We start from the raw sequence: 27,039 nt of genomic DNA on the forward strand, positions 1-27,039 counted from the left end.
AAGAGTTCTTAAAGTTAATCGTTCACGGTCATAAGTATGTAATCTAAAAATATGCCAGCCCTTCTGGGCTTCCCGAGAACGAAGAGAGACAACACGTCTCCAATATTACGCTTGTTATAATTTTTATAAAACATTTTGTTTTGTTTTTAATACATTTAAGTATTAAAGATAGATAAATGTTTTATTAAAGATAAATTATGTACTTATGTAAGTTTCTGTAGGATATTTGTACGTTAGATATAAATGAGTTCTTCATAGATCTGAAGGATCTTAAGGTATTAAAGACAAGGTATTACTGTCTTTTAATGGAAGGTTACAGTTGTTGAAACGCTTATTAATGGCTCCTCGACTTCGATTTCGACTTTGGTTGGCGATGCTCGGTTACTATTACGTTAACAACTAGTTTCGTAATGAAGCACCGAGGTTAAACGAGATATCTCTGGGAAAGCGACGGGCACATGTAGGACTTTCGGTTGCATGTTTGTAAATGTACTCAGGGCCGGGCTGAAAAATGAATTCTTCGTTCGACGAAGGCGAGTGTATTATTTATACGTGCAATTATTTCGTCACCTCTCGTCCCTTCGAAAATTATCGCTTTCCATAGAAAGAACAGATGGTGACCCCCGTTACTTACTAACTCAAATAAATCTTCTAAAGCTAAGACGAGAGTATCAAAGGACAACGAAGACTAATCCCGTGCGCATACAGCGACCGAGAAATATCAAAAGTTTCGAAAGAGCGAAAGGACCCGAAGCTGTCGGCCGAAGTGGTGAAATCCGAGTATACTTACGCGAAGGTGACCTAAAAGTGAAACCGTTTGTACGCCTTGCCCATCGTGGAGAGAGAGAAAGAGAGGGAGAAAAAAAAATGTTCTTACACGCTAGAGAGAGGCTCTTTTAACCGGCATTAACGTCACTCGCAATTTCATTTATCTTCGATAGGCAAATATTCTCTTCATTTAAATGTCAATGATCATCGGTTAGGTTTATAATCGTTTATAATGGATCGATACGCTTATAATGGATTGGTTTCGTATTTCGATCTTGGTGGATGTAATCAGAGATACGTACACGTGTGTAAGTTACAATGGGGTGACTGTGTAGGCCGAAGCCTTTTCGCGTTCCGTTTCTGTTCTCTTCAACCTCTCGATTTCCCGCATCTCGGAATCGACTGGCCGCGATCGCGTTTCGCGCGCACCTCTCGTATATACTCAGATATACATTGAAAACCGGCGCGGCGGTGGATCGAGAAAACATTCTAATTTCGCCTAGTTCGCTCGGCTGGTTAGTTACGGTCGCCTACTTGTGTTGGAACGGCAATGGCGATTAACCTAAACTACGTTGGCGATATATGTATATAGGATTACACCCGTTGACTTTCTAAGCGTGCTGCTCCCGAACTCGATCTAATGCCGTTTCACATCGCAGATGAGATAAATTATGTCAATAAAAGTTGCGTTACAGTCTCGAAAAAAACGCCGCTTATCGGACGGATCGAGTATAATAAATATAATCATTGAGTAAACTTTTAATAAAAATATCGAAACATTGATATAATGCCCGCAAAAGTTGCAAAAAGAAATAAATAGATGACAGACTGATTCCTTAAAATTCAAGTCTCAATTAAATTTAAGTTCTAAGAGTAACGTTGAAAATTGTAAGACTCGACTTCTCTTTAATAAAACTGAACGGTTGCGACGCACGGGCAGTGACGTAACGAGGTTACAGAACAGGAAATCGCTTATCTGTCAACCGGGGGGGGGGGGGGAAGGGGGGGGAGACCGACAAAAAATGGATACATTTGATAGTGGAAGTAACCACTATCGGAGGGAAGCCACCACCGTTGAGTACCTTTTACGCAGAAATGATATACGATATCGTATCGCAGTGTTCGTTCACAGTGAGTTTCTAAGGAGACAGTCACCGACAACCGTCGGCGTTAATCGCAAGTCCTTGACATATCGAAGTAGGAACCCGTATCAGAATGCACGCCTCTTCGGATATCGGGAAGCTCAGCTTGAACAGGCAACTTCATCGGAGCGTTCATTCTTCCTTCACCTGATATTTCCATCGCGTTTGTTATTCATGGAAATATTTGCAAACTGTTTCGCTGGAAATCATTGGACTAACGCAGTAAAAAATCTCATTTTGCACGAAATGGAATATTTTGAGTGCTTTTAACAATCGTTTCAAACAATCAATATGTTTCAAAATTAATTTAACATTCTAAGAAAAGTTAAAATAAATCTTCGTGTAATCATGAATTTTAAAATGTTCTATCAACATTTCTTACACACACACACACACAAGTTATTGTAACTACTCTTTCATGTAAATTTTAATTAATTTGTATGTTATTTTTACATGACACTTAAAATCACAATAACAAAAATAAATGTAAAGTTTGGTGTGAATTACATACTTAACATTTCTAATTTGTCAATAAGTGACACACTATAAATGAGTTATTTTAACTTAAAATTTATAGTGGACTTTCTGAGACGTGCAAAAAATGTGAAAATTAACATTTTTTTTTTTTTTACTGCGTATAGAGAATATAAATAATATTTTTAAAATAATATTATATAAATATAATTGCCAAAAAAATATTAAAAAGCTTGAAATCAATTTCGTGAAAATTGTTATATAATTTATCATTTACTAAATTGAAACATTATTTGTTTGCGCTCATCACTTATCGTAATGGCCATCGTAGTAGTTGCGTGACTCGAATTTAACGATTGCGTCGATTGAGGATTAAACGTTCAGGACTTCCGGGACTTATACGAAGGGAGAAAGTGAAGAGGATTATACACATATGTTATATACGCACACGCATGTACACACGCGTGTGTGCTCGACGAGACGCGGCGTGAGAGGAGGCGGACGGGACGGATGAGATGAAGGAACAAAGAAAGACGGAACGGAGAGTCGCGAGGTCGATTCGGTTCGACGGCGACGGCGATGGTAATGATGACGGCGGCGCGTAATGCCGGGCAGGGTGGAGAACGCGAGACGCGTGTGTGGCGTGTGTGAACGAACACGGTGGAGGAGACGCGGTGGAGAGCAGGGGCAGGTAGAGGCAAGCAGGCGCGTGCCACTTAGCTCAGCGTGAAACGCGGTCACAGCCTCGGCACGTCCAGCTCGGCTTCTACCGAAACCGCAGTCTGGTGCTTCCAAGACCTTTTTTCGGCTCTCTCGAGAGCGACCGATGCGACCGATTCCTTCTCGCACGAAGAGATCGGTGTCTCTCTCTCTCTCTCTCTCTCTCTCTTTCTCTCTTTCTTCTGAACGAACAAAGGGCTAGAAACGCAGGTAAAAATATCGAGGTCTTGGAGCGAAAACACAAATGAAATGTGTTTTATCTTTCGATTCCTAGTAACGGGAAAAAAATGCAATACAGTTATTATACAACTAAAGGTCTGTTTTCTATTGCTGAACTGGCTGCACTAGTTCAGAAGGTACTTTTTTTTCCCCTCATATTGGAAGGAGAAGGATAGTCAAATCTTAAATCAAAGGAATATATTATGTTATGCAAAGAAATGTCTCATTCTTTTTAAAAAAATGTCTTTTTCAGAAAAGAATAACAGTGTAAAAAAGTTCTTTGAAACGTACGATCCTAAGTGTATTGCTCATTCTATTTTTCTCTGTATAGGATAAAAATTCTTATCAGTTCCAAATCTCCGCAGGAAAGCGACATTGATAGGTTGAGATTGATTGTCGCTCCGAGAAATTACGAGCAACGTGTGAGAAAGATAGATATATGGAGTCTGCCGAGGGAGAAGACACTTTATCCACATGATTCGACGTAGAAAAGGGAGACGTGCTTATCATTACATGGCGTAAAAGCCACGAGCAAACAGGAGAAGGTCTTTTATGCGGTCTTACGGGCCGAGGAGACGACGGCCTGCCCCCGAAACCCTCATACCTCGATGCGCCGCCAGAGATATCTCCTTTTCCGCGGTTTTCTCTAATTGAACTAGTTTTCGAACTCACGGTCGGCTTTTCGAGACGTGTACTCGTGACGGCACGGTAACCTCCCGGACCGCGCGCGATCGGTCCTCTCCCCTCTATTCCCGGCGATTTTCTCTAATTAGTCGAAAGAGCGGTCTCTTCTTCTCTTAACAAACGAATCACGCTACAAGCATACATCGCACAATTCGCGTGTCGTTTTTAGAAACCACTGTCCCGTCCATTCTTTTCTTCTCCGTCATTTATCACCAGCATTTTATCGAAAGACCCGAGACTGAACTGTGCCATCGTTTCTCTTCGGCATTAATAATTTTTCGTACTTAATGTGGGAAATGTGTCCTTGCTAATTGGAGCGTTGTGATTTTTCGCGACGTCGAAGCGGCGAAAGTGTTTGCCGAAGTGAAAGCACGGAACAAAGCGTCGTGTCTCTAAGTGGAATACGGTGAAACAGAAACGCCACGAAGATACGGGAATCGTATATCCCCCGATAGGAGAGAGACACGCATTGCGATTCCCCGCGAGTGTCGTCGACTAATGTCCACGTAACACGACGCATCCCGTAATACATAACGTCTAATGTCGTCGGGAATCAACTTTCATTCGAGGCCCGCGAATGCGGTATCATATCATGTACTTGAGAATAGTCATTAAGATATAATTGACAATTCAATCGGAAAGCATTGATAATTTCTCGCCACTCTTTGAACATCAAATTTTAAACTACCTTAGTTATAACTATCGATTCAACAAGTTTTTATTACATATATCAACTATCCTTATTTTATATATTATTTTGTAATAAATAGCGACTCTATATATTAAATTTCTTACAAAATCTTTAATCCTTGGAAATATTAATTTTGGAATAATAATAATAATAACAACAATGCCGATATACATTGCGGATCACGTGTTTTTTTTTTTTTTTTTTTTTTTTTCGACATCGAAAAGTGGAACGCGTCGGTATTTCCTCTCGATATCGATGCCATGTTCGACAAATCGATTCTTAGCCTCGATGTAGCAACCCTTGCCTCGACCCGCGCTCGATCGCGGAGGGGAATCGTGTTTCGCGATCGCCTCGGCCGCCCTCTCTCTTTCTCTCTCTCCCCCTTATTCTCAGCTCTTCATGTATCTTCTCGAAGACGAGACGGCGATGTCCTACATTCGGGACGCGCGAGGCTCCCACCGTATGGCCTGCCCCTCTTTTCCACCGGTTTCTGGTCCCGGTTATATTTAGTCGATATTTCCCGCCGAAGCCGGTCAAAGCTGATTATTGCGCCAGTTCGAAACGCGAACAAGGAATCTCGCGATCTCGTTCATTCCGATCCATGGCCGATTAAATCACGTATACGTCGTAGCGCGAAAAAGCTGATACTTGATCGACGCTATAAAGAAGGTATTAACGACCATTTAACGACTATTTAAATACAGCTAAAGCATGTCAACGAGAGAGCAAGATAAAGGAGTGAGATTAATTTCTCACGATCCCTCTGGAGCAGCTAAATTTTGTCATTATGACATTTCTAAAATGCCTTTCACGGAGCCGACTTTGTTCTGCGTGAATCAACCACAGCCTTACAATATCATCCATGTTGTAAGGCTATAGTAATTTCTTTGACGATACTGTTAGACGTTACAACAGTAAGGAGCACTTTATCACTTTGTCTAAGACATCGTTTAAAAAACTGTGGCCCGCTTTCACAGCCTTAATAAAGAAAAATTCAGATTTTATCTGGCGAAGGGGATCGGCGGGCTCCGCGACGAATATACATGTCCCGATTTATGTAACTATGTTAAGAATCACGTACGCTGGAAATATCAGTTTGTTACATTTCCATTATTAAGAAGGACACCTCGCCTATCAGCTTTTGGCACGCCACTTAAATACATTATATTAGTCAAGTACGCATATATGTAATATTTTACATTTAATCCATTAAATATATTACATTATTATTATCTTCAAGTGTACATAGTAGAATTCCACAGATAACACAACGAGTAAAAGCCCTAATAGTATAGAAGAGCGCTCTATTATTCTATACCTCTATTAAGTAATTAATTTCCATCGTTATCGTGTGCGTTACTCTCATTTAATTAACTGCCAGTTATTTATTTAATTAAAATATGTACTACATAATTTTTTATATACCGTACATATGAATCTAACCGAGAGAGAGAGAGAGAGAGAGAGAGAGAGAGAGAGAGAGAGAGAGAGAGAAAACTCTATGATAATACAGTTATAAAGCTACACCGTAGCAATGATTCTGTAGCAATTTTCGTACAATTTTGTATAATGGAGCAACTCGCGATGACCATGATTTGATATAATCTTCCGGTTGCACGGAATCTGTGTCGCGTATTAGATACATATAAACCGACACAGATCACCCAAAAATTACGACCGAGGATGATATCAGCAGCGGAGGGGAAAGGGTGGGGAGGGAAGGCGAGAGGAAAGGGAGCCGGCGCGGATGAAGTAGGCAGAGGCGCGAGGTATAGGCAGGTTAAAGTAGGTAAATAGCCTGCCGGTGACCCGTCACCTGCGTTCTCGTTCTATAGAGAGCAATGTCTCTCTCTCTCTCTCTCTCTCTCTCTCTCTCTCTCTCTCTCTCTCTCTTTCTGTTAGTGGGAGGAAAAACGATGGCGCGCGGCGCGGAAGATAGCGCCCCACTACTTGATAAACGTCCGTATACGAACGAGCGGACGTTCCATCGCCGTCCCGTTCCCGTTCCCGTTCCGGCAGGAACCCGCGATCGAGCAGCGGCGGCCGCCTCTATTATCGCGACGATGATCCTAGGCGAGGAAGGGAACGTCTCTACGCGCGTATAAATTGACCCCGTCCGCGCCGCGCCGCGCGCGACTCAATCGTCGTGACTCGAAAAAGTGTAACGCGGCCGTCATTTAAGTGGAATGCGGGAATTGTACGTAATCAGTGACGATTACGATGCAATTACGATGTACGCGGTTTTTTTTTTTTTTTTTTATTTAATTAGCATACAACGGAATTAATAACGTAGAGGCAAATCGGACTTGAAGAATTTAAATTAGGTATAGCATTTACTCGTTTTATGGGCTTTATTATAAAATTTAATCTATAGAAAAAAAAAAAAATGTTTTTTTTTTCCTGTATTAAATTTTTGTTAAGAAAAAGTCAACTTTGCGTCTGTTACGTATCATCTATGATAAGCAAAGGGAAAGTCTGGTTGGTCAAGGACAGCCCACATAATTAAACGTAGTTACACCATCGGTACGAGTCACGTCGTAACTCACAGTAGGACATAAAAATAGATTAAAACTTCTCAGATGTATTGCGAGAGACTGTACCGTTGTAAGAAGAGGTGATTATTGTTAACCGGCTTCTGCCAGTGATAAAAGGCGTTTTTTTTTTTTTTTTTTATCTCATCTACGCGGATGTTTTACACGCCCGCGCCGATCGTCGTAGGTATGTAATATCGCCGTCGTGTGAGATGACGCGCACACAAACGCACGTAATACACGTGACGTGAGATCTCGTGGAGCGATGTAACGACAGCTCTGAGGTCATCAGGATCGTCATACAGGGCGGACGTCTAGGTCGCTCGATAACACTCGTGTTATGGAGATCGCGGGCGCGTTATTATAGGCAGGTAGGTTAACAGATTAACAGTTTCTATATCTCGAGGGCAGTTTAACAACGGAACCAGGCCAGCGGAGCGTCGATCCGCCGTCGTTCTCGTCTCTCTCGCGGTCGAAAAATTAATCGGCGCTTCTGATAAGAACACGTTTCGCAACAAGATCAATGCGACGAAAAAAAAGTAACGTTAAGTCGCATCTCGGACAATTTTGTCTGACATTAACATAATTCGTGATACGTTGTCAATAAAATTTCCGGTAAGATGATCCGCTTGGAATGTAAATCCCATGGATTTATATATTCTCAATTTCGTGGAGAAGCCTTTAATTTTGTTATATCTGAAATGAATTTATTGTACAATGACCTTGTTTCTGTTATGCGGGAATATATTTACACATGTAAATAATTACATATTTATATGCAAAGACGGTGAAATATTACACCGCGACGAAATAAAAATTATGACATAAGATGACACAATCGATGAGATCACGGTCGCGTTGTTGCTCTCTTTTGGCCTTGGACTTTATAAATAAAAATTTGTTAAAGTCACAAAACAGCACAAAGTCTCATTAATAAAAGCAATCTACTATTTGAAGGACGGGATGTAATAATAATAACGTTGACGTTCCGCGGAATTTACTGCGGTTCACGGACGCGTTCGTAAACTCGGAAGCGATCGAAGCAAACGCCGCGTCAGCGAGCCTGAATGCGAAGCATCGAATTATTCAAATCGGCTTTTAGAGGAGCTTTTAGAGGAGCTTTTAGAGGAGACATTGTCGGCGCGCGTCCATGATGGACGGGCAAGTCTGTTGCGAGGCGAGCGAGATTGACATCTCGCGAACTGGAATTCCTCGGAGTAGCGAAATAAAATGTGCGTGGCTTAGGTCAGGGACGGAGTCAGCGACGGGTCGATCGAAACGATCGTCGGTACTGACCGTGGTGTGTGTTGTGTAAGACGTATGTGCGAGAACTCTCGTATGTACGCGCAAAACATTAACATAACGTTCCTAGTCCCAACATTGACGATTGTTAATGAGAAAAAAAAATTGTTGATTTTACCAAGTAAAAAAGAAATTGAAATTGAAATTCGCGAAGGACGTTTTTTTTTTTTTTTTTTTTTTTTTTTTTTTTTATGCCAACGCGAGCGAGCGTTATTTTCTCGAGGATAATCTTCACGGAAATGTGTTCGATTACACGAGGAAGATTACGTTGGCTGTGCAACCGCATTTCAGTCCAGGAATTTTATCGCGGCACACGTGTACGTGGTACGTGAACATTTCTGCAATGTGTGTCATAATCTGTTTGTGGAGAACATTTCTTAGGTCGCTTTTTATATCGCGAAGGTGGCATACGTCAGACGCTGAATTTGTTAAAACACGCGTGTCAATTTACGCGCGCGTAACCTCCGCGTTCCTTATCTATCGAAATTGGATTCATCTGTAATATTCAACCGCAAGTATATATAGTCTTACAAACGTGAATCGGGATGTATAATTTTAAATAACTAATTAATTATAATTTTACAAATTGTTTAATACGTTAAAACTCAAAAATTAATTTCAACAGTTTAAGTCTCATTTAAATAATTTTCAAATTTAAATTTGCAATTTATATATATATATTTTTTCAAAATTTTATAAATAATCAGAAAAATCACAAATATGTATATATTACTTAAAAAAACATATCTCTCTCTGATAAATAAAAATAAAAATTTAAAATCGACTCGTCTCCGAAAGATTGCTTAGCATATGTCTTGTTCGAAGTCGCTGATAAATAGCGGAGGCCATCGTTATCTCTCGTCGACGGGTTACAAGGGAACGGAAGGCGAAACTGAAAGGAGATGTGATAAAGTATATGTAGAAGACGGGGGAGGGGCGAGGCGGGGGGTAATCCCCGTATCCAGGTAACGTGAGCGATCGATAGGACGACGTGTGGGTGCGTTTACGTGTAACGAGGAAGCGCGTTCTCGCAAACGGACGGCGGGTGCAAGTGGAGTAGGTTACGTAGATAAGTCGTTATACATACATACGTGTATACATGCATACATACATATATATATACATATGCTCGCGTACGTAATTCGCCCGGCGAGTGGTCATGTGGGGCCCCGGTCGGCCCTCGCGATGCATCCTTTCTACGGATTATGGACACGCGCCATGAACGCGAGATATCCCAGTCTAAGATAGTAATCTGAATCGATACGTAATCTAGATGGACGGGTAACAAATAGCTTTTTAACGATGATCTATTTAGATGTGCGTATATTAAAGACGAGACACTCGGAAATTTTTATAGCTTTAAAGGGGTTTCGAGGAGGCTTTATCATCCTACTAGGGTGTATGTTTGTTACATTATTTTCTCTGCATAATTATATTTGTAGTTTACATTTTAAACGGTTCTCTTTATTTTACATCGCTATAGTGAGATAAAAATTCACGCGCTTCGCGCGGCGATAATTTAGATGTTCTATTATATGAACAGCTGTTGAAACGTCTCTAACACACTGATTGCACTGCGGCAAGCATTTTGATCCCCCGGAGAAATAGATCGCGCGATAAGGACTCGCGATAAGGCGTGCGAATCGCCAATTGCATCTCGTTGCAGAACCGCAACGATCTAGTTTCTTACGAATAGCTTCGCTCACATTTTGATCTAGTTATATGTATAATAAAAGAGAATTTTAAATATTTATTATGCATAATAAAAGAGAATTTTAAATATTTGTAATAAACATTAATTTTAAAGATTTTATTATAAAAAATGTAAAACGAGAAGATACATATAATTCTCCATTAAATTCCTCGAATAAATTCCTCGATCAAAGTTATCTTATCTTAAACGAGTTACATAATTTTTGTGTAGCTTGTTTTCGCATTTTTGCGAAGAAATTTTGTCGTTTTAGCAAAATCCCGACGTTTATCGTCGATATCGTCGCTTTTAACTCGCGGCATTTAATTCTTAATCGATAACACAGAGTCACACCTGCTTATCCAATTTATACTAAGATTGTGAATAATAAAATATGCAAAGAACGTACAAAGTGGAACGTATATCTTCATATATAAATGTAAATTATATATCTATACTAATAATAAATGTGTATATCATTTTTTTACTTTTTTAACGATGAGTTAATAAAATAAAATTAATTGTTTATACTTATTACTCAGCAATTAAACTATTGTATAAAGACTACATAAGTCTACTATAGTACTTTGATTTAACAAGTATGAACGAAGAACATATAATGAGGTCGTAACGATCGCGCGCATATAATTACGTTACACGAGCAGCTCGACTAGAGTTCCTAATTAAGGGTTAAAGGCAGGACGAGAACACATGTCGACAGTGTCGAAATTGTCGGCCGTTAAATCCTAGACGGATCCACGAGGGCGGACGGGCGCGGGGGGGGGGGAGGGGAGGGGGGAGGGAGGGAATCGCGGAGAGAAGAGAGGCCGGCCGCGCGCAAGTCGACCGAAACGAGGCTTCGGATATCAAACTGGCCCCAACGCCTCTCTGTGTTGATATTAGCATTTATTTATATCTCCTGACCTCAAATATGTGTAACGTGCCGGCCCCTCTCCCGACGACGGCACGACGCGGGCACGCCTCCGTTTTCGAGGTTACACCGTTCCGCCGCCCGGCGAGAGAGCCTCCCCCTCCCCCCCCCCCCGCCTGAGGGGGGGAATGCTCCATCGTCAAATCCCCGGTCGGGTCGGCGGTGGTGTAACGCACAGTGTCTTCTTTGTGACGTCACACCGTGCCGGGCGAGGGCGGTCGTTTCATTACCACCCATGTGTATAGTGACAGATTATGAGAGACGGTCGTTCACGCACGAAACATCGGCCTCTTATTCCCGTCAAATTTTACGGTACATCGCGAATCTTTATCATCCATCGGATACCAGCGAACACGCTTGCTTTTTCACGCGTTATCACTAAACATATGTATAAAGATATGTATGACGCGTTCGAGACTATATTATATATAGATAAAATATTCAAGGTTTCTACTCTCTCTCTTTCTATTTGGTACTGTTTTTTTTTTTTTCTTTTACCTCCATATTATTATTCTTAAACTTTGTGTTCGCGAATATATCAAGTATACTTATGCTAGAATATTATTTTATATCCATTTTTATTATCTATTCGGTTATAAGCATAAATTATTTTCTCATGTATTATAGAACAGTTATTAATAATACGCGTCTCCTCTTTGGCTGTAAACACAATACATAGTGAATATAATTTATGATTGTTTAAAACTTGAAAAGAAATCTGGATTTTTTTTTAATGGGTTAAAAAAATGGACTAAAAAAAACTAATAAAAAGAAAAGATAAATTATTTATTCAGCAAAGAAAGACGATAATATCGATATATTTTTTTAGAATTTGAAGACAGGAAAAATACTCGCGACGAGATATCGACTCTTCCGTAATCGTCTAAATTTTGTCGACGACAAATCGACGGAATAAAATATTGTTTCACCATCGTGGCAGACGAGTGGTATTAAAAAAAAAAGGAAAAGGCAACACACGCGTGTGTTTGAACGCACGATCGATTCACGATGACCTCGCTATGTCAAAAGTGGGGACGGCGATGCAATTTTTGATCCAAATATTTATAGCGCTCGAATGAAAAGCGCGTTACACGTGCGCGAGTAAATGCGAACCATAATCGTGTACAGTAATTCCGGAACGACGTGCGTAAAATACAGTTGTATAACGTTTTACCGATAAAATTAACTGTATACACGTGACATGTTCGCGCATCTATGACGAGGACGGCGCGAGGCCGTAAAATTAAACGAGATTACGACGAAGAATAATTTTTAAAGCGATTAATTTCAGCCTGTAAATCTTACGAAGTTGCATGCGGAAAATCGTACAACTTATTTGGCCAAGAATACATAAAAGCTTTTAATAAATTACGACGAGCCAAAGTCCAGCGAGGTCGAAATGTATTTTTTTTTTTTTTTTTTTTTTTTTTTTGCGCGAATAATCATTCTCTTACACGTACATAAAATTATTAATAAAACATTTTCGTGTAAAGATATATAGAAATGAGATAATTTATTAGACGTTTGATTTATCGTACATTTTCAATCGACAGCTATTTCGTATTTAACTTAACACGATTGACTGCTCCGTAGTTTCGAAGCCAAGGCTATAATAATTAAGTTATCGGCGGAAAAAGATAAAGCGACAAAGAGATAATGTTATTCTGAGCGCGACGCAAGAAAATCCTCTCGTGAACCTCTCAACAGCTCATAACGACGTGCATAACAACAGCTTACGGAGAACGAGAGATCATAAAATGTAATCAACGCGAAAAGGGTTAAACGGCCAAGACAGACGAAAGAGGTGGAGGACTCGGCGCGTCGCGCATAATGGCCTGACTAACGCGCGAAGCTAAATGTGCGTGGGGGATCCTTCATAATGTGGACATCCTTGGCATAAGCATAGAAAGCTAGAAAGCCTCGGCACCGTCTATGATAACCCAAATACGAGTAGTCGCGCTCAGTTATCCGACTTTGTTTCAAGAGAAAACTTTCCTCTTTGCGTTTTTTCAGTCGCACGAATATAAATTGCGTCGTGAAACGCTCCATATATACTGGAAATTTGGAGTCGTAGAGATCATCGTACAGTCACAGAGTTGTTAAATTGCATTTACAGGGTGTTCACTCACAAATCTTGTAAAAAAATTCTCTGATTTTCCAGGTATTTTTCTTCAAAATTCCGAAGAAAAAGAATATTTTTAAGACTTTTTTTTTTTTTTAATATAACTTTCGCTGAAATAAATTTTTTTATTACATACATTTTCTAATGTTTTTCATTTATACAAAGGAAAAATACAGGGTCTCTTAAAGGAATCCTATAAACTGTCCTATATTATCGATATTTTTATTATATCAAAATATTTTTATTGGTTGTATGGAATGATAAATTCTTTTCCACGATAAAAGTTTTCCACACCGAAACCTTTTTGAAACTTATGCGATCTTATGTTAATAAAGAACAAAGTTAAGAAATTACAGTTTTTTTATTGGCTTCTAGAGCCAGATCGTAACAATAATTGCTTGATACAAACGTTTTGCAGTTTGTATTAACAAAATGAGATAGGTTTCAGATATAAATTGCATAAAGGAATATTAGTGAACTTTTAGGTATGAGCTTAAAAGTCTAGATGAAAAACATTTCGTTGAAGAAAATGTTGTGCAACAAAATGTTTTTACTAGGCTTCTAAACTCATCTCTAAAAGTTCACAAATATTCCTTCATGCAATTCTTACAGTGGAAACCTATTTTATTTTACCTATAAATTGCAACTTATATATTAAGTAAATATAGTCATTAGGTTAGATTTCGGTAAATATAGAACAGCTTTAGAATCCCCTCAAGTTTCAATGCTAGATTTATAAATGTATGCACTAAAAAAACCGAATAATTTTTATAAGATTATTTTCATTTATATAAAATTTTCATTTCTTAATCATTAAAAGTTACAAAGAGTTTGTACATCATATTCAATATTATGTTTCAAGATTAAATATACAAACAAAAAAATATATGTATATATACATAATTTATATGGGACAAACTGAGACGCTGAGTTCACGTTGTCTCACTTTATTTTTCTGTCGACGATTTATAGGAATTTCTTGCCAGACTTTAAGAGTTTCATAATAGTTATACAAAAAGTTTTATATATATATGTGTAAAAATTGTTAGAATACTAATTAAACAAATTAAATTGTCAAATTAAACGCTAGTCATATTTCGATTAATGAGACGTGTTATTCTGCGATTACTTTTAATTTTCAAAGAGAGAAAAAGAGAGAGTTCTATATCAAAATTATTAGAATATTTATTAAACAAATTACAAAATAGATCGCTCAAAACGCCATCTATTTCTACAGTTCTATTCAACTTTAATCAGATTTTATGTCAATTTATAATCACTTTTAATTTTTAGAGAGATATCTATGCGTAAAAATTATTACAATATATTGATTAAACAAATTAGATTGGCCAAAATGCCAAAAATACAAGTACTGATCGTGAGATGAGATGCTTATATTTTGAATGTTCTATCGACTTTAAATAAGATTTTGTGTTATTTTTTGTGTCGTTCTGCAATCACTTATACTTTCTGAACAAAGTTCTAGATATGCGTAAAAATTGTTAGAATATTTATTAAACAAATTACATAGATGTCGGAACGCCAGTATAATATAAATCTCATTTATGTCCAATGTCTCAGGCGACCTAATTTATATAATTATCTAATCTAATATTCTAATTTTTACACGATTTTACAATTTTATATGAAACTTTTTGTAGAACTATTGCAGCTATTCTCAAGTGCTTATAATCTTACCAGAGTAAGAATAATTTTAAAAAGAACAAAGTGAGATGCAGCGTGTACCTGGCGTTTCAGTTTATCCCGACTTTTTCTCGGCCTGTTCTTTTAATGGCCAGCACTATTTGTTTAATTTATATATCAAGAATTCTAGAATTATTAAAATAAAGCCAAAACCCTCAATTCAATTAATGAGTTTTCACAAAGTGAGACACACACACACGGCCGACTGTTTACAAGAAAATTATTAAAAATTATCAAAAAAAGAATTTTCAAAAAAATTCCCTGAATCCCAATAAAATTCCACAAGACTTCCCTGCTTTTTCCAGATACAGAAGAAATCTCTGAATACTCCCGGTTTTTTATGTTTTTCCAGGAAGTAGACACCCTTTTAAATTTAAATTCATAGTAAAAGAAAAATGTGTATTTTTTTTTATTAAATATATAGAAATATGAATTTTTTAATTAAATTTCTCTACAATTAAATCAACGTTTACTGGATTTTTTGTTCTTGCGACTTTATAATGCATCTCACATTGTCAGTTAAAAATGGTGGAAGATTCGAATCTAGAGAACAATAAATGGGATTCTCGGGGTTCCGTGTTTCTCGCAGAAATATTTCCCACACTCGGCTGAATTTTACGCGAGTAGCGTTACGTGAGAGAAATTTTTGGCAACCGTGACGCGTTGCGTTAAAAGTTTTTGTCGATCGATCGAAACAGTACGGCACGATACGGATTAATCCGGCATTAGAAAGTCAGTTTAGACCATTTTCAGACCGCGACGCGACGCCTGCGACGGCTCCGACGACGAAGATGAAGACGAGAGAGTTCGCGCTCACTTTCCCTCGCGACGCGTACCTATCGTCTCCGGTGATCGCTAAAGGGTAATACCATCACCGCGACGGCGAATTCGCTTTCGCGGATCCCGGATCGCGGATAAATGCCAACAATTTTGCACGAAGTCAGCATGGCGATGGGTCAAATAACGACGAGACCTTTCTCAATTTCAGACGATAAATAAGTTGAATGTAAACGGGTTAAGAGAATAACTTTTCTTATATGTCTGTCTTAAATTAAAAACCTGTATAATTAAATCATAATATCTGAAACGGTGGATTCACGATGAATTAAGAATTGTGTATTTAATTGTCAAAAATTTTACATATTTTATTTTAATAATTATATATTAATGTATATCTAATATTAATAATAATTATATATTATATTATTAATAATTATTAATTAATATTTTAGTTTTAATTATATTAAATATTTATCTCTAAAATTGTTCGCTTATTAAATTTGTAAAATATAAACATGAATATATAATAGCAGGCAATATTTAATAAAAAAAATATATAAATGATTGCGGAAACCTGAATTCATCCTGAATGTAGAAATATTTTGCTCGCAGAGAGACAAGCAAGGCAGAATTGCACGGCCTATGCTAGCCTGAGCGGATTTAATCATTCCGGCCGAGCGAGATCTATCCGCGAACCACACTAAAGCGATAATCGATTAAGCAAAGGTCGACGGAAATTGGCACGAGAAACTGACAGGCAGGACGACGAAGGTAACAAATGACGACAAACCAAGGACATCAGCCCTGCTATTATGTCGAAACTATCATTGGGGAATCAAACCCGTTAAATTATACGAAAAAAAAATAATGCCCGGTGAAATTTAGTCTTGTGTCAAAACATTACGTCCGATAACATTACGTAGCGATATAAAACACGGCTTTTATATGACGAGTTAATTAATTAATGTGACATCGTTCGACGTTGTTAAGTACATAACTTTGGGAATTAATAATCTCCGAATTATTTCAGCATAAGTAATTATACGCTTTCATTGGATCTCGTAACTGTGTGATCAATTAATAATTATTATTATTTGTTATTACTCTAAATATAAAACGACTATATTACTAAATAAATTTACTTTTTATAACAATAAAAAATATGACAAAAATTCTCTCGCCTAAAATTATTATATTTTAACTATGTACATATATTATCAAAACTGAAATTAATAAACTTCCAACTGACAAATATATATGTCAAGGTTTTCCAAACGGATTAACCTTGCTTTGATATGTCTTCGTAAATGTCATCGAAATAAATAATACTTAAAATCTTCATAACGAAAAAAAGCGGATTACTTTACTTTTAGAACCTTATGATTAAATCAAGGTACTTGTACGCACATGTGTCGTGATAAAAATTATGTCTGTGAACATTTGCGTACTGTAAAAGGCCCGCCCTTCGGAATTTCTGTGCGAATTTTCCACGAATAAAGCTGCACGGATTTCGAATATACAGTGTGTTGTTTTCACAAAGGATATAGCTTTTCTCTAGGGAAACTCGTACTTTCTCCAAGCTAGATTTTCTCTTTGATAAGACTGAAACTTCTATTCTCCAATTTTTAAATAAAGATTATATCACTATTTTAAAATAAAGTTTCAAAATAAAGTTTACTCGAAATTGCAGAGACTCGTCTTTTTTTTTTTTTTTTATTCGCACTGTCGAATTTTAAGTTTCTGGACATTTAGTCACAAGTAAATTCATATAAATCGGCTATTTATAAATTAAACGTTATTATTAATCAATAAGTTTTACTAAGAAAAAAATGTTTCTAAATTTCTCCGATTAATTCTCCAAGTGATAAGATTGTTGTAAATTCTCTAAACGGGCACAACACCCGGTATACCCGGCGCGCATCATACGTCGCGCGCGGAATAGGAAATACGAGCGGTTTGTTGGTGCGCTGTCAAAGGCGGGGTTGGTCGCGTATATAAAGTAGATATACACACACACACATACACACATAATCAAACATGCACACAAACGCGGAGTAACCCATTTCGGGGTGGTTCGCTAGAACCGGTTCCCTCTTCCTGCTCCGTTCTCCCTCTTCCTCCCTCTCTCTTTCTCTCTCTCTCTCTCTCTCTCTCTCCCTTTCTCTCTCGCGTGTACCCCGTACATTTTCAGAGTTCCTGTATCTCTGTGTGCCGTCGCTGAGTATTGAGCGGGGTGAATGCTCTTGCGCAATGCTCGTGCACGTACAGTAACCTCGACTCGACCTCGGACAGGCTCCTTCCTTCGTCTGGGACGATTACTACTCCCCTCGACCGCCACCCCCATCCCCCTCGGACGAGAGAGAGAGAGAGAGAGAGAGCTCGTTTCATTCGTCACTGATTAATCGAGCGCCGATATTTGTCCTATTACACGCGAAATCGAATCGTTATCGTGCGCGCCTCGGATGTTACCATCGTTGATGCCTGAGCCGTGATTGTTAAAATCATGTACACACCGTTATTGATGGTCAAACACTGATCGCAATTCTTCCTATCTAATAGATTGCCAAAGGAATAATCTGAAATATAATCAACTGACAATTTATTCTTCTAAAGCGAGCTATGTATAAACGATAATTTATGACATAATTCAAGATAGAGATCTATTAATGATTATATGATGTATCGCATATTTTAAAATATGCGCACACTCGGTGATTCTTTAAAGGTGTTTTGTGTATCACATGATAGATAAAATTAAAAGTGAATTTTATTTTGAATGTTATATGTCACAAATTGTAGATAATTTAAAATGAGTTTATTTTTTATAATCAAATCTCATTTACTGTTATTTTTATTTAACAGATGATTTAAGGCTACAAGTAAAATCCGAGTCTTGCTTACTTTTACGGATCTTTCATTTTATCTCGTTGTTAGATGTTACATAATAATAGGTACTAATATATACGTACATGCGTATATGTATAGCTGTCTCTTTTCAGTTATCTATTCTTTAAGTATCTCTAAATCAAAAACAAGTCGAGTTCTCCAGTCGTTTAATTATCGATCCTTATTATATATTTTATATATCTTTTATTTATTGACTTTTATTTATTTTGGTCTATTTAATATCTAGATCTTCCTACAACGATCGGTTAGAATATTTACAATGTTTTACCGTGAGAAGTCGAGTTGGAGCTAAAATTATTTGAGAGCCTTATGCGAGGGAGAGAGACAGAGAGATCCGGATAAAGCGCGAACACGACGACGATGTCGGCGTCGACCTAGCTCCTCGCTCGTTAATAGAGCCACCAATGACGCCACACGGCGGATATTAGATACAAGCAAAACTAGTTACACGAACGTTACTTCGCACGTGCACCGTGTGTAGCGACTGAAGAGAGAGAAACAGGGAGAAAAAGAGAGAGAGAGAGAGAGAGAGAGAGAGAGAGAGAGAAATGACGATGAGCCTTGACGAGGGAATTGCTAACCGGTGATCGACGCGGCAATCATGCTGGAAAAATGATTTCTCGGTCACGCAACGCGACACGTAACAAAGCCACAAAGTAGCTAGGACAAAAGTTCCATACATGCGTACGTGTGCGTGTGTATACAGGGTATCTCGTCACTAACCCCATTTTTTTCAAATGATGAATACTTTAACGAATTCGAAGTCAATCGATTAAATATGACCGAACGCCACTGTATGTGTCAAAATTTGTAAAATATAGCCGATATTAATTATCTTGGCGATTAATAAAATTTCTATTAAAAGTGACATTTATTTGAAATTAACTGCGAGAACATTTTTCATCGTTTAGCTTTTGAACCTTGAAATCTATTACGCTAGAATTATCTCTCGAAAATAAATTTGACAAATTTCGTAATTAGATCTCGCATTAAATTTTCATTAATTTTCATTAACAGTTAATCCGAAATTTAACGGAGAATGTATTTGCTTAGTGCGATTGAGACATCTTGAATATAATAAGATTAGAATTCATTGTTAATTAAGCGACATTGTGTGTGAAATGACAGATGGGTGTGTGGTAAAAGATGAGCCAAACCCTTTTCTCCGTGTCCCGACAGTCTCCTCTTCGACCTACGTATGGCCTCGATAATAATAATTATGAAACTTGGCCGCGATAGTGAAAGTATCGTCTCGTACAGGACGTTTCATAACCAGACGCGAACGAGCGACGTCCGTCGCCGTCGAATTCGAGTCGTTCCGAGGCGAAAGCAAATCTCTCCCTCGCTCGTTCGTGCATCAAATCTCCTTGAAGAAAGGTATCGAGCGATAGTTTTCTCGGGGAGAATCGTAACTCGGAGAAATTAGTTTGTCTTGGCAAAAGTGAAATCGGTGAAACAGTTGCGCGACGTTAACGGAGTTAGATGGAGAAAGATACGCGATCGATACATGAAAGTAAACGGTATATTCAGACTTTCGTAAATCCGAAATTATTATTAACGATACGAGCTAAATAGCTCATCGGTCTTGGAAAAAGTCTTTGAGTATTGTTCTTTAAAAATCATAATAAATGTAACAAATGTATATAATAATTTATTTATATATAAATTTCTCTATAAATGCCTATAAATATCGTATCGAGAAACTTTTTAATTTTTGCCTACTGAATATTTTTAATCATTGTACATTTTATAATTGTTTTATAATCTACCAAATCTTAAGAAACGTCTTCTTACGATATTTGAAAAAAGAAAAGATTCTAAATAAATGATTCAGAATGTTTTTTTTTTTTTCAACATCCACCTAGACTTGAATCTATTGAAAGACGAATACGCGAAAATCACTTCCGCGTTATAGAGAAATTTTAATAAAACTTGAGAGAAATCTCGCATGATCTGAACGGTCATAAATTTAACATCACCCACGCCGCGATTTGTATGCCAGACACATTCAGGACAATTTGACAACTTTCACTCGACGACAACAGGATATAATTCGACGTCTGGTTAAAAATCAACGAAATCGCTGTCTCGTGCTATTATCATGAGAATAATGTGCAAAGTGAAAACTAGCTATTCTCCTTTTCTACGAGTATTTACATTAGAAGTGTCATTATTCAACATTGAAATATGTTATTTCATGAAAAATTGTTTTTTTTCAATATTTATGAGTATATCAAATAAAAAAATAAAAAAAAGCATTATAAGCAAAAAGTCAAAGCGAAAAATGTAATAAATACTTACATAATAATAAATAAAATAAAAATGTAAAAGTCACAATATTTTGTTAAGAAACCTTTGCTGTTGACAATATTTAGCAGATATCATTCTATTCTTGTTATTCACTTTGCAATTATAATGTGGACATTGTGTGTTAGAATAAACGTGTTAAAATATTCGAAGTTCTGCCATCTATTGGCACGCGCCAGAGATTAATTTCCCAGCAATGTGTAAATTTGCAGAGTAGATAAGATACGAGATTAATGTTATGAAATATAATAACACTCGTTTTATAAAATAGAAAATTGCTCTAAAAAAAAAATTTATTCTTAATTTTAGAAAAAAAATCATTTTACTAATTTTTTTCATATAAAAACACAGATATTCTTTTTCTATCACAAACACATTTTTAGAGTAATAATAGTAATGATAACAGTTATAATATATAATAAAAAACAATTATAATATATTATTGTCAAACAAATAAATTTTGCAATATGTTTGAGTAGAACACGTCTATAATATAATACTATTTCGTGTTCTTTTTGCAATATAAAATTTCCATAATAAATATTATTTCATACACAAAATGTCAATAAAAAGTATATAAAATAATTTTAAAACCTCCTTGCTTTATCTTAGACAATAAAAATCATTAAATAAACAATAAAGTAATTGAAAAAATTGCACTCTTGAAAAGGTTAGTCAAAAATATACTGCCTGCTATTAATTACACACAGCTGGGCACAGTGTTTTTTTCAGATACACAGAATGTAACAATAATAAATATCATTAACTATAACCTAAAATAAAATCTGAAGCAAATATGCACAAATAAAAAATAAAATAATATAGAAAAATTTACTCACACTAAGAGAGAAAAATTTGATTTGACAATGTAAACAACAAATAGCATTTAGAGTTATGCTGCTCTACATTAATAGCAATTAAATAATTTATTAATTTCTTCACTTAAATAATTTATGTTCCATAATGATTTATGTTTATTTATGTTTGTTTCTTCTCTCTCTCTCTCTCTCTCTCTCTCTCTCTCTCTCTCTCCCTCTTTCTTTCAAAGGATAAAGATAGCATAATTTAAATAACTCACTTGCACATATAGAGATGATGAAAAAGTTAATGCAGCTGTACCTCCTTAATCACGTGCTGTAAAACAAATATTTCTATTTATATTATTTAATTATAACTGTGTACATATATTTTTAAAATCAAAATTTATATTTGAATTCAATATGGATACAGAAAAATGACAGAGAAAGACCAACATATAACCACTGATCTCCGCTGATAATTTTACAATACTTTTTTTATTAAATCAATTAATAGTTCAATTTATTTATTTCACAAGATTTTCGTAGCAACGAAACAAGTAAAATCCTTACCTTTTCTGTTCATAAACTCCAAAGATTCCGCATGACAGGATGCCAATAGAGTGATGATTCAACAGCGGGACGAGACGAGATGTTTACCAGAAATGTTCTTAGGCAGAACGTCGAGCGCTTAGCGGATATTTTGCAAGTGCCATCAGAGATTTTCACGGGAAAAACGTACACGCCGCTACTTCACCGCGACTGGCTCGGCGTGGCGTTTCTCTCACTCTTTCTGCATGACAACTCAATCCGAAAGTCAAGGTTGCGCGCGCGCGTTCGCGCACGTGCGACTTATCAGTGTAAGGTCAGAACGGTCAGACGAGGGACGCCGCGTGTTATTTACAACGTTGTCAATTGACGTGGCCCAGCCAGCGTAACAGCCGCGTAGGCATCTATACCGAAATAAATCTTGCCGAATGCGAATATCACGTGTGAATTTTACGACACAACAGCCGCGTGCGCATTGACACGGACGGGCCAAAAAATTTCTCCCTTCATCCCCGAGAAAAGAACGAACAAAATTGAATCGCACGACGACAACGAACCGACCATTGGCGCCGATCGTGATTTTCGAACCGATTGCGATTATCGAAGTCGCAATCGATGTGAGCTGATTGAATAGCCTCGCGTTGTTTCATATCGCTCGACAGATAACTCAACCTAACCTAACACACTGTCACTCGCTTTCAGTTTCATTTTGACACTTCTAGATAAATCTGTCATTTTGAAGGTGACGTATAGAAGCGGCGTTTCACTGATCACTGTGCGCGTCCATTTGACCATGTCTTTCGTGTATGCACACCTTTTTATCGGGGTCTTTTTACGTAAAAATAAAGGATCTTAGGGTCGCGGTAAGGGTACGATTGGCGCGTTCGTTTGACTTCGTTAACTTCACGATGCTCCACGACGAGCGCCGCGTTCTAAATACGTCATTCTTTTCGACTGCACTAATAAGTGCAGTCTTTCTACACTTAAAATAAAATGAGCATATAATTAAATATTCAAAAAGGAGCAAACAGAAAAAAATGGATATCAAAAATACAAGCGAAAAAGAGAATAAATCTAATAATATAGTGTGACTAATACTAACACGATTGTAATATTATAATCGCGGAATATTTTTATCTGTGACATGTTCGTAATATAAGATGAGAACATGCCAAATAAGAAAAAAAATTATCTATGATAAGTATATTGCTAATGAAACTAAAATGAGTAATAAATTAATAATTTGATAAATAATCGTTAAACTCTTTTTTTTTTTTAATCAGTTCACAAAACAATCACATAGAAAAATATATTTCCTGATCAAAAGCCTGTAGAAATTCATCAAATAAGTTACGATCCATGTTGCTCCATGAATTGTTTAAGGAGGCTCTTATCTAGTGGTATAGTTAGATGTTCAGCACCATCATATGTACGTTTAGTTCGTACTAATTTGTGATCTACAAACTCAGTTAGTTGTGCTCTCAATGCTAAATCGGAACTGACCAGAAACTGTTCGCGCGCTGCTCGATATAAATCCTTGAAGGGCATTCCTAAGTAGTATATATTATTAGGTATTTGTCGGAATTTTATTTATTATTATATTATAAAATATATGTGATTGATGAGTACCTGTAAAGTTACTGCTGCTATTGTTCAATTGATATTTGACAAGAATTAAATAAATTGCTCGAGCGTTCGAGGTGAGGGAAAGGAAAACATTTTGAAGAGAAGATAAAGCAAGTCCACCACTTTGTTGAACCAATAAGGAGCTTTCGTATGCAGTTTCAGCTTGATATGGCAAAAACGTTGTTGCATCCCACCAATAGAAATTAAACTTGGCTCGTTTAATATGATCCCAAACTGAAATAATAAATTTGTGATATAAATTAGGGGTAAATCAATTTGAATTTAGTATAAAAATGAATGTAACTTACGTAGCGGTGCATTGACATGATCGACAGATGCTATGATTCTAATATTAGGAATGGCTGCTAGACCAGCAAGAACGTTTTGAGCTTTACTTGAACGTAACATTATACCATCTATGTTATGAATTATTAAATACAGCCGATCATCTGAATTATTTCTCAACATCTTTTCGATAAGTTCCAGACAATCATTATGATTTGTTGGACACTCTAAATCCAATAAATCCATTATGTTATCTAATATCTGAAATAAAATTTACAATTTTAAGATATTTTTTTAATTAATACTGCAATAATATATAATTTAAGTACATTTAACTTACATCTTTTATTGATAAACTGGGAAAAAATCCATTAATAACCAACGTTGGATGATCAGATATGATCTCATTGTGAAAATCATTAATTAAACTTCTTTTTGATCCTAAGCCATGGATTAACAGACTGTAACCTTCTCTACAATTTAATATAAGTTTTAAATTTTATATTTAAAAAACTATAATATATTTAAAAACTATACCACTGTTTAATATTTACTCCATTATAAATTGCCACATAGAAAAAAAGGATTTATAATTTTCTGTTAATGAACAAATACGTTTCTTGTGTAATGTAGAAATATGTCTTTGGTTTTTTAATAATTCATCCAATGTTTCTTCAGTAAGGCGAGCATTTCGAAGTCTGCCTAATGTATGATCAGATGTAATTGTTTTTTCCGATTGAGATTCAAAATATTCGTCAGTCTTTATATGCTTTAAAAGTAAAAATATATATAATTATACTAACAAATATATAATTATTATAATTATTATAAATATATTAATAATACATGTATATATAGAATGTAAAAAATGTTATTTTACATATAACATGCTATATAGATACACATAACACTCATACAAATTTTGCATACATGTACAATACTCATTAAATTTGCTAAGTTTTAGTAAATATGTGTTCAAAAATTAATTGTTTTCAAATTGTAAAATAAAAATGCTTTTATTTATATTTGGATCATAGCAAATGTATAAAGTAAAAGTCATTTCTGTATTGATAAACAATTTTGAAAATAATATGCAACAGTTTCTTATTTGTATACAAAAATACATATTTATATTAATTATTTAAACTAATTGCTAACAGAAGAAACATTGCAAAGGAATGACTTGTAAAAACAATTGCTTTATGGAATTATATGTTTTGTTGACTTCTTTTTGATAAACTTCAATGATGAGACATACCAAGATATAGATTTAAATTTATTCATATCAAACTCTTATGATAAAAGAAAATATTTTTTTATTTTACAATCGGAAACAATTAATTTTTAGAAACACATTTTTTTTTATTACATTGATTTACCATAGGTTTTGTTTTTATTGATGAGTACTATTTATACATAGATATACACTATATATATATATATATATATATATATACACTATATATATATATATATATATATATATATATATGGAAAGAGAGTTTAATTAAATTTGACTTACATAATCCTTGTAGGCAATAGATTTACGTTCCCTTCTTGTCCTTCTAGGTGTATTTTGTACTTCACATTTTGGTAAAGATTTTTGTAGTCTACTTTTGCCTCTATTTCTAGCTCTAGTTTTATTGTTTTCTTCCTCACTTTCATCAGAATTTTCACTATCTTTGCTTTCACCTGATATCCCATCGGATTCGGAACTAATTTCTGAATCTGTAGGTTTATATTCACTATCCTCTGATATACTTTCATCACCACTTGAATTTACACTAGGCAAACATCGTTTTCGAGAGATTTCTAAATACAAGAAAAAAATATTAAAAGATAGTACATTTTTTTTTAATAATTTATATTAGAATCTGTTTAAAAAATGTTATACTTTTTATCTTAATATTCTCAGAGTCAGATTCCGAATTTCTAGTTCGTGGACTTGTTGTAACAATCCTATCAAGAACAATTCTTAAAGTTGGAAGTGTTTTAAAACTTTTTGGAGTCTCAGGTGTACGGCACTGACTGGCTTTAAGCATCATGCTATTCCTTTTAGTCGGTGTTTGAAATGTATATAATTTTCGTCCACTTATATCCTTTTCAGAAAACAGTTCTAAGTGAGAGAAAATGAAAGAAATATATTAAACGTTATAATATTAATAATAAAAATAAATATTATAGATAAATAAATAATGATATAAAATATCACAAAAATTTATAGAAATCTTTATCAATTACCAAGTGGCTTTTGTACATCTTCTTTGATATCTTCAAGCTGCTTTTCTACTTCAGTTTTCAATGTATCAATCGGTGCTATAAGAAAATATGAACACTATATTGGCTATGACATGTATCATGTTTATATATGACATAATAAAATTATATATTTATATACGTCATTATAAAAAAAAAAAAAAAAAAAGTATATAAATATCTATCAAAAAATATTAAACAGATTATAGAATATGTCTATATCGAATTGTATAACACTATAAAGATATTACAAGAAATAAATTATATTTTAATATAATCTTACGAGAGTTCTCGCATTTTTCCTCGAAGCTATCCTCCGTGTATTTCACGATAGCTTTTATTCGCGTAGATCTTCTCAGATTTCTAGGAGACGTCATATTTGACACGTGTACTGAACTTTGATGGATACAATTGAAATTCTTTACGTTATGTTTATTAGAGAATCAAATATACAATACAAAAAAAGAGTTCCTCCATTGCTCTCGTACATTACAATTCTGTTATTTGGCGCCATTTATGAGTTTTCTGGGTTAATATTACATTTATACGACAAA

At 35.7% G+C, this 27,039-nt stretch overlaps 2 protein-coding genes across 3 annotated transcripts in view; both read right to left on the reverse strand.

The window, feature by feature from the left end:
• Rdx (BTB/POZ and MATH domain-containing protein rdx) overlaps positions 1-23,201 on the reverse strand; it is an 82,548-nt gene extending 59,347 nt beyond the window's left edge. The window contains exons 1-2 of one of the 2 annotated variants that reach the window (XM_072886757.1): positions 22,343-23,201; positions 22,092-22,106 (exon numbers count right to left, since the gene is read on the reverse strand). The gene's annotated coding sequence lies outside the window, so the exon portion shown is untranslated. Of the gene's footprint in view, positions 1-22,050; positions 22,107-22,342 lie in introns of both variants that reach the window. The other variant, XM_072886756.1, reaches the window with a different exon arrangement.
• A 371-nt stretch (positions 23,202-23,572) lies between these two features.
• On the reverse strand, positions 23,573-26,989 carry Orc2 (origin recognition complex subunit 2). The gene is made up of 9 exons (XM_072886749.1): positions 26,769-26,989; positions 26,471-26,545; positions 26,124-26,345; positions 25,752-26,041; positions 24,784-24,998; positions 24,570-24,702; positions 24,253-24,490; positions 23,948-24,178; positions 23,573-23,868 (listed from the first exon to the last, which is right to left on the reverse strand). Exons 1-9 carry the CDS (start codon positions 26,860-26,862, stop codon positions 23,669-23,671), a joined length of 1,698 nt encoding a protein of 565 aa, XP_072742850.1. The 5' UTR covers positions 26,863-26,989; the 3' UTR covers positions 23,573-23,668.
• Between the last annotated feature and the right edge of the window lie 50 nt (positions 26,990-27,039).

The sequence above is a fragment of the Anoplolepis gracilipes genome, chromosome 2, assembly GCF_047496725.1.
Source record: "Anoplolepis gracilipes chromosome 2, ASM4749672v1, whole genome shotgun sequence".
Taxonomy (NCBI): domain Eukaryota; kingdom Metazoa; phylum Arthropoda; class Insecta; order Hymenoptera; family Formicidae; genus Anoplolepis; species Anoplolepis gracilipes.

What these genes read in the sequence shown, in the direction of transcription:
- Orc2 (XM_072886749.1), bottom strand. Translation starts at nt 26,862, where the DNA reads ATGACGTCTCCTAGAAATCTGAGAAGATCTACGCGAATAAAAGCTATC. An exon ending in GGAAAAATGCGAGAACTCTC is followed by an intron (nt 26,546 to 26,768) that starts GTAAGATTATAT and finishes ATTTTCTTATAG; the next exon opens with CACCGATTGATACATTGAAA. An exon ending in TCATGTCAATGCACCGCTAC is followed by an intron (nt 24,179 to 24,252) that starts GTAAGTTACATT and finishes TTATTATTTCAG; the next exon opens with TTTGGGATCATATTAAACGA.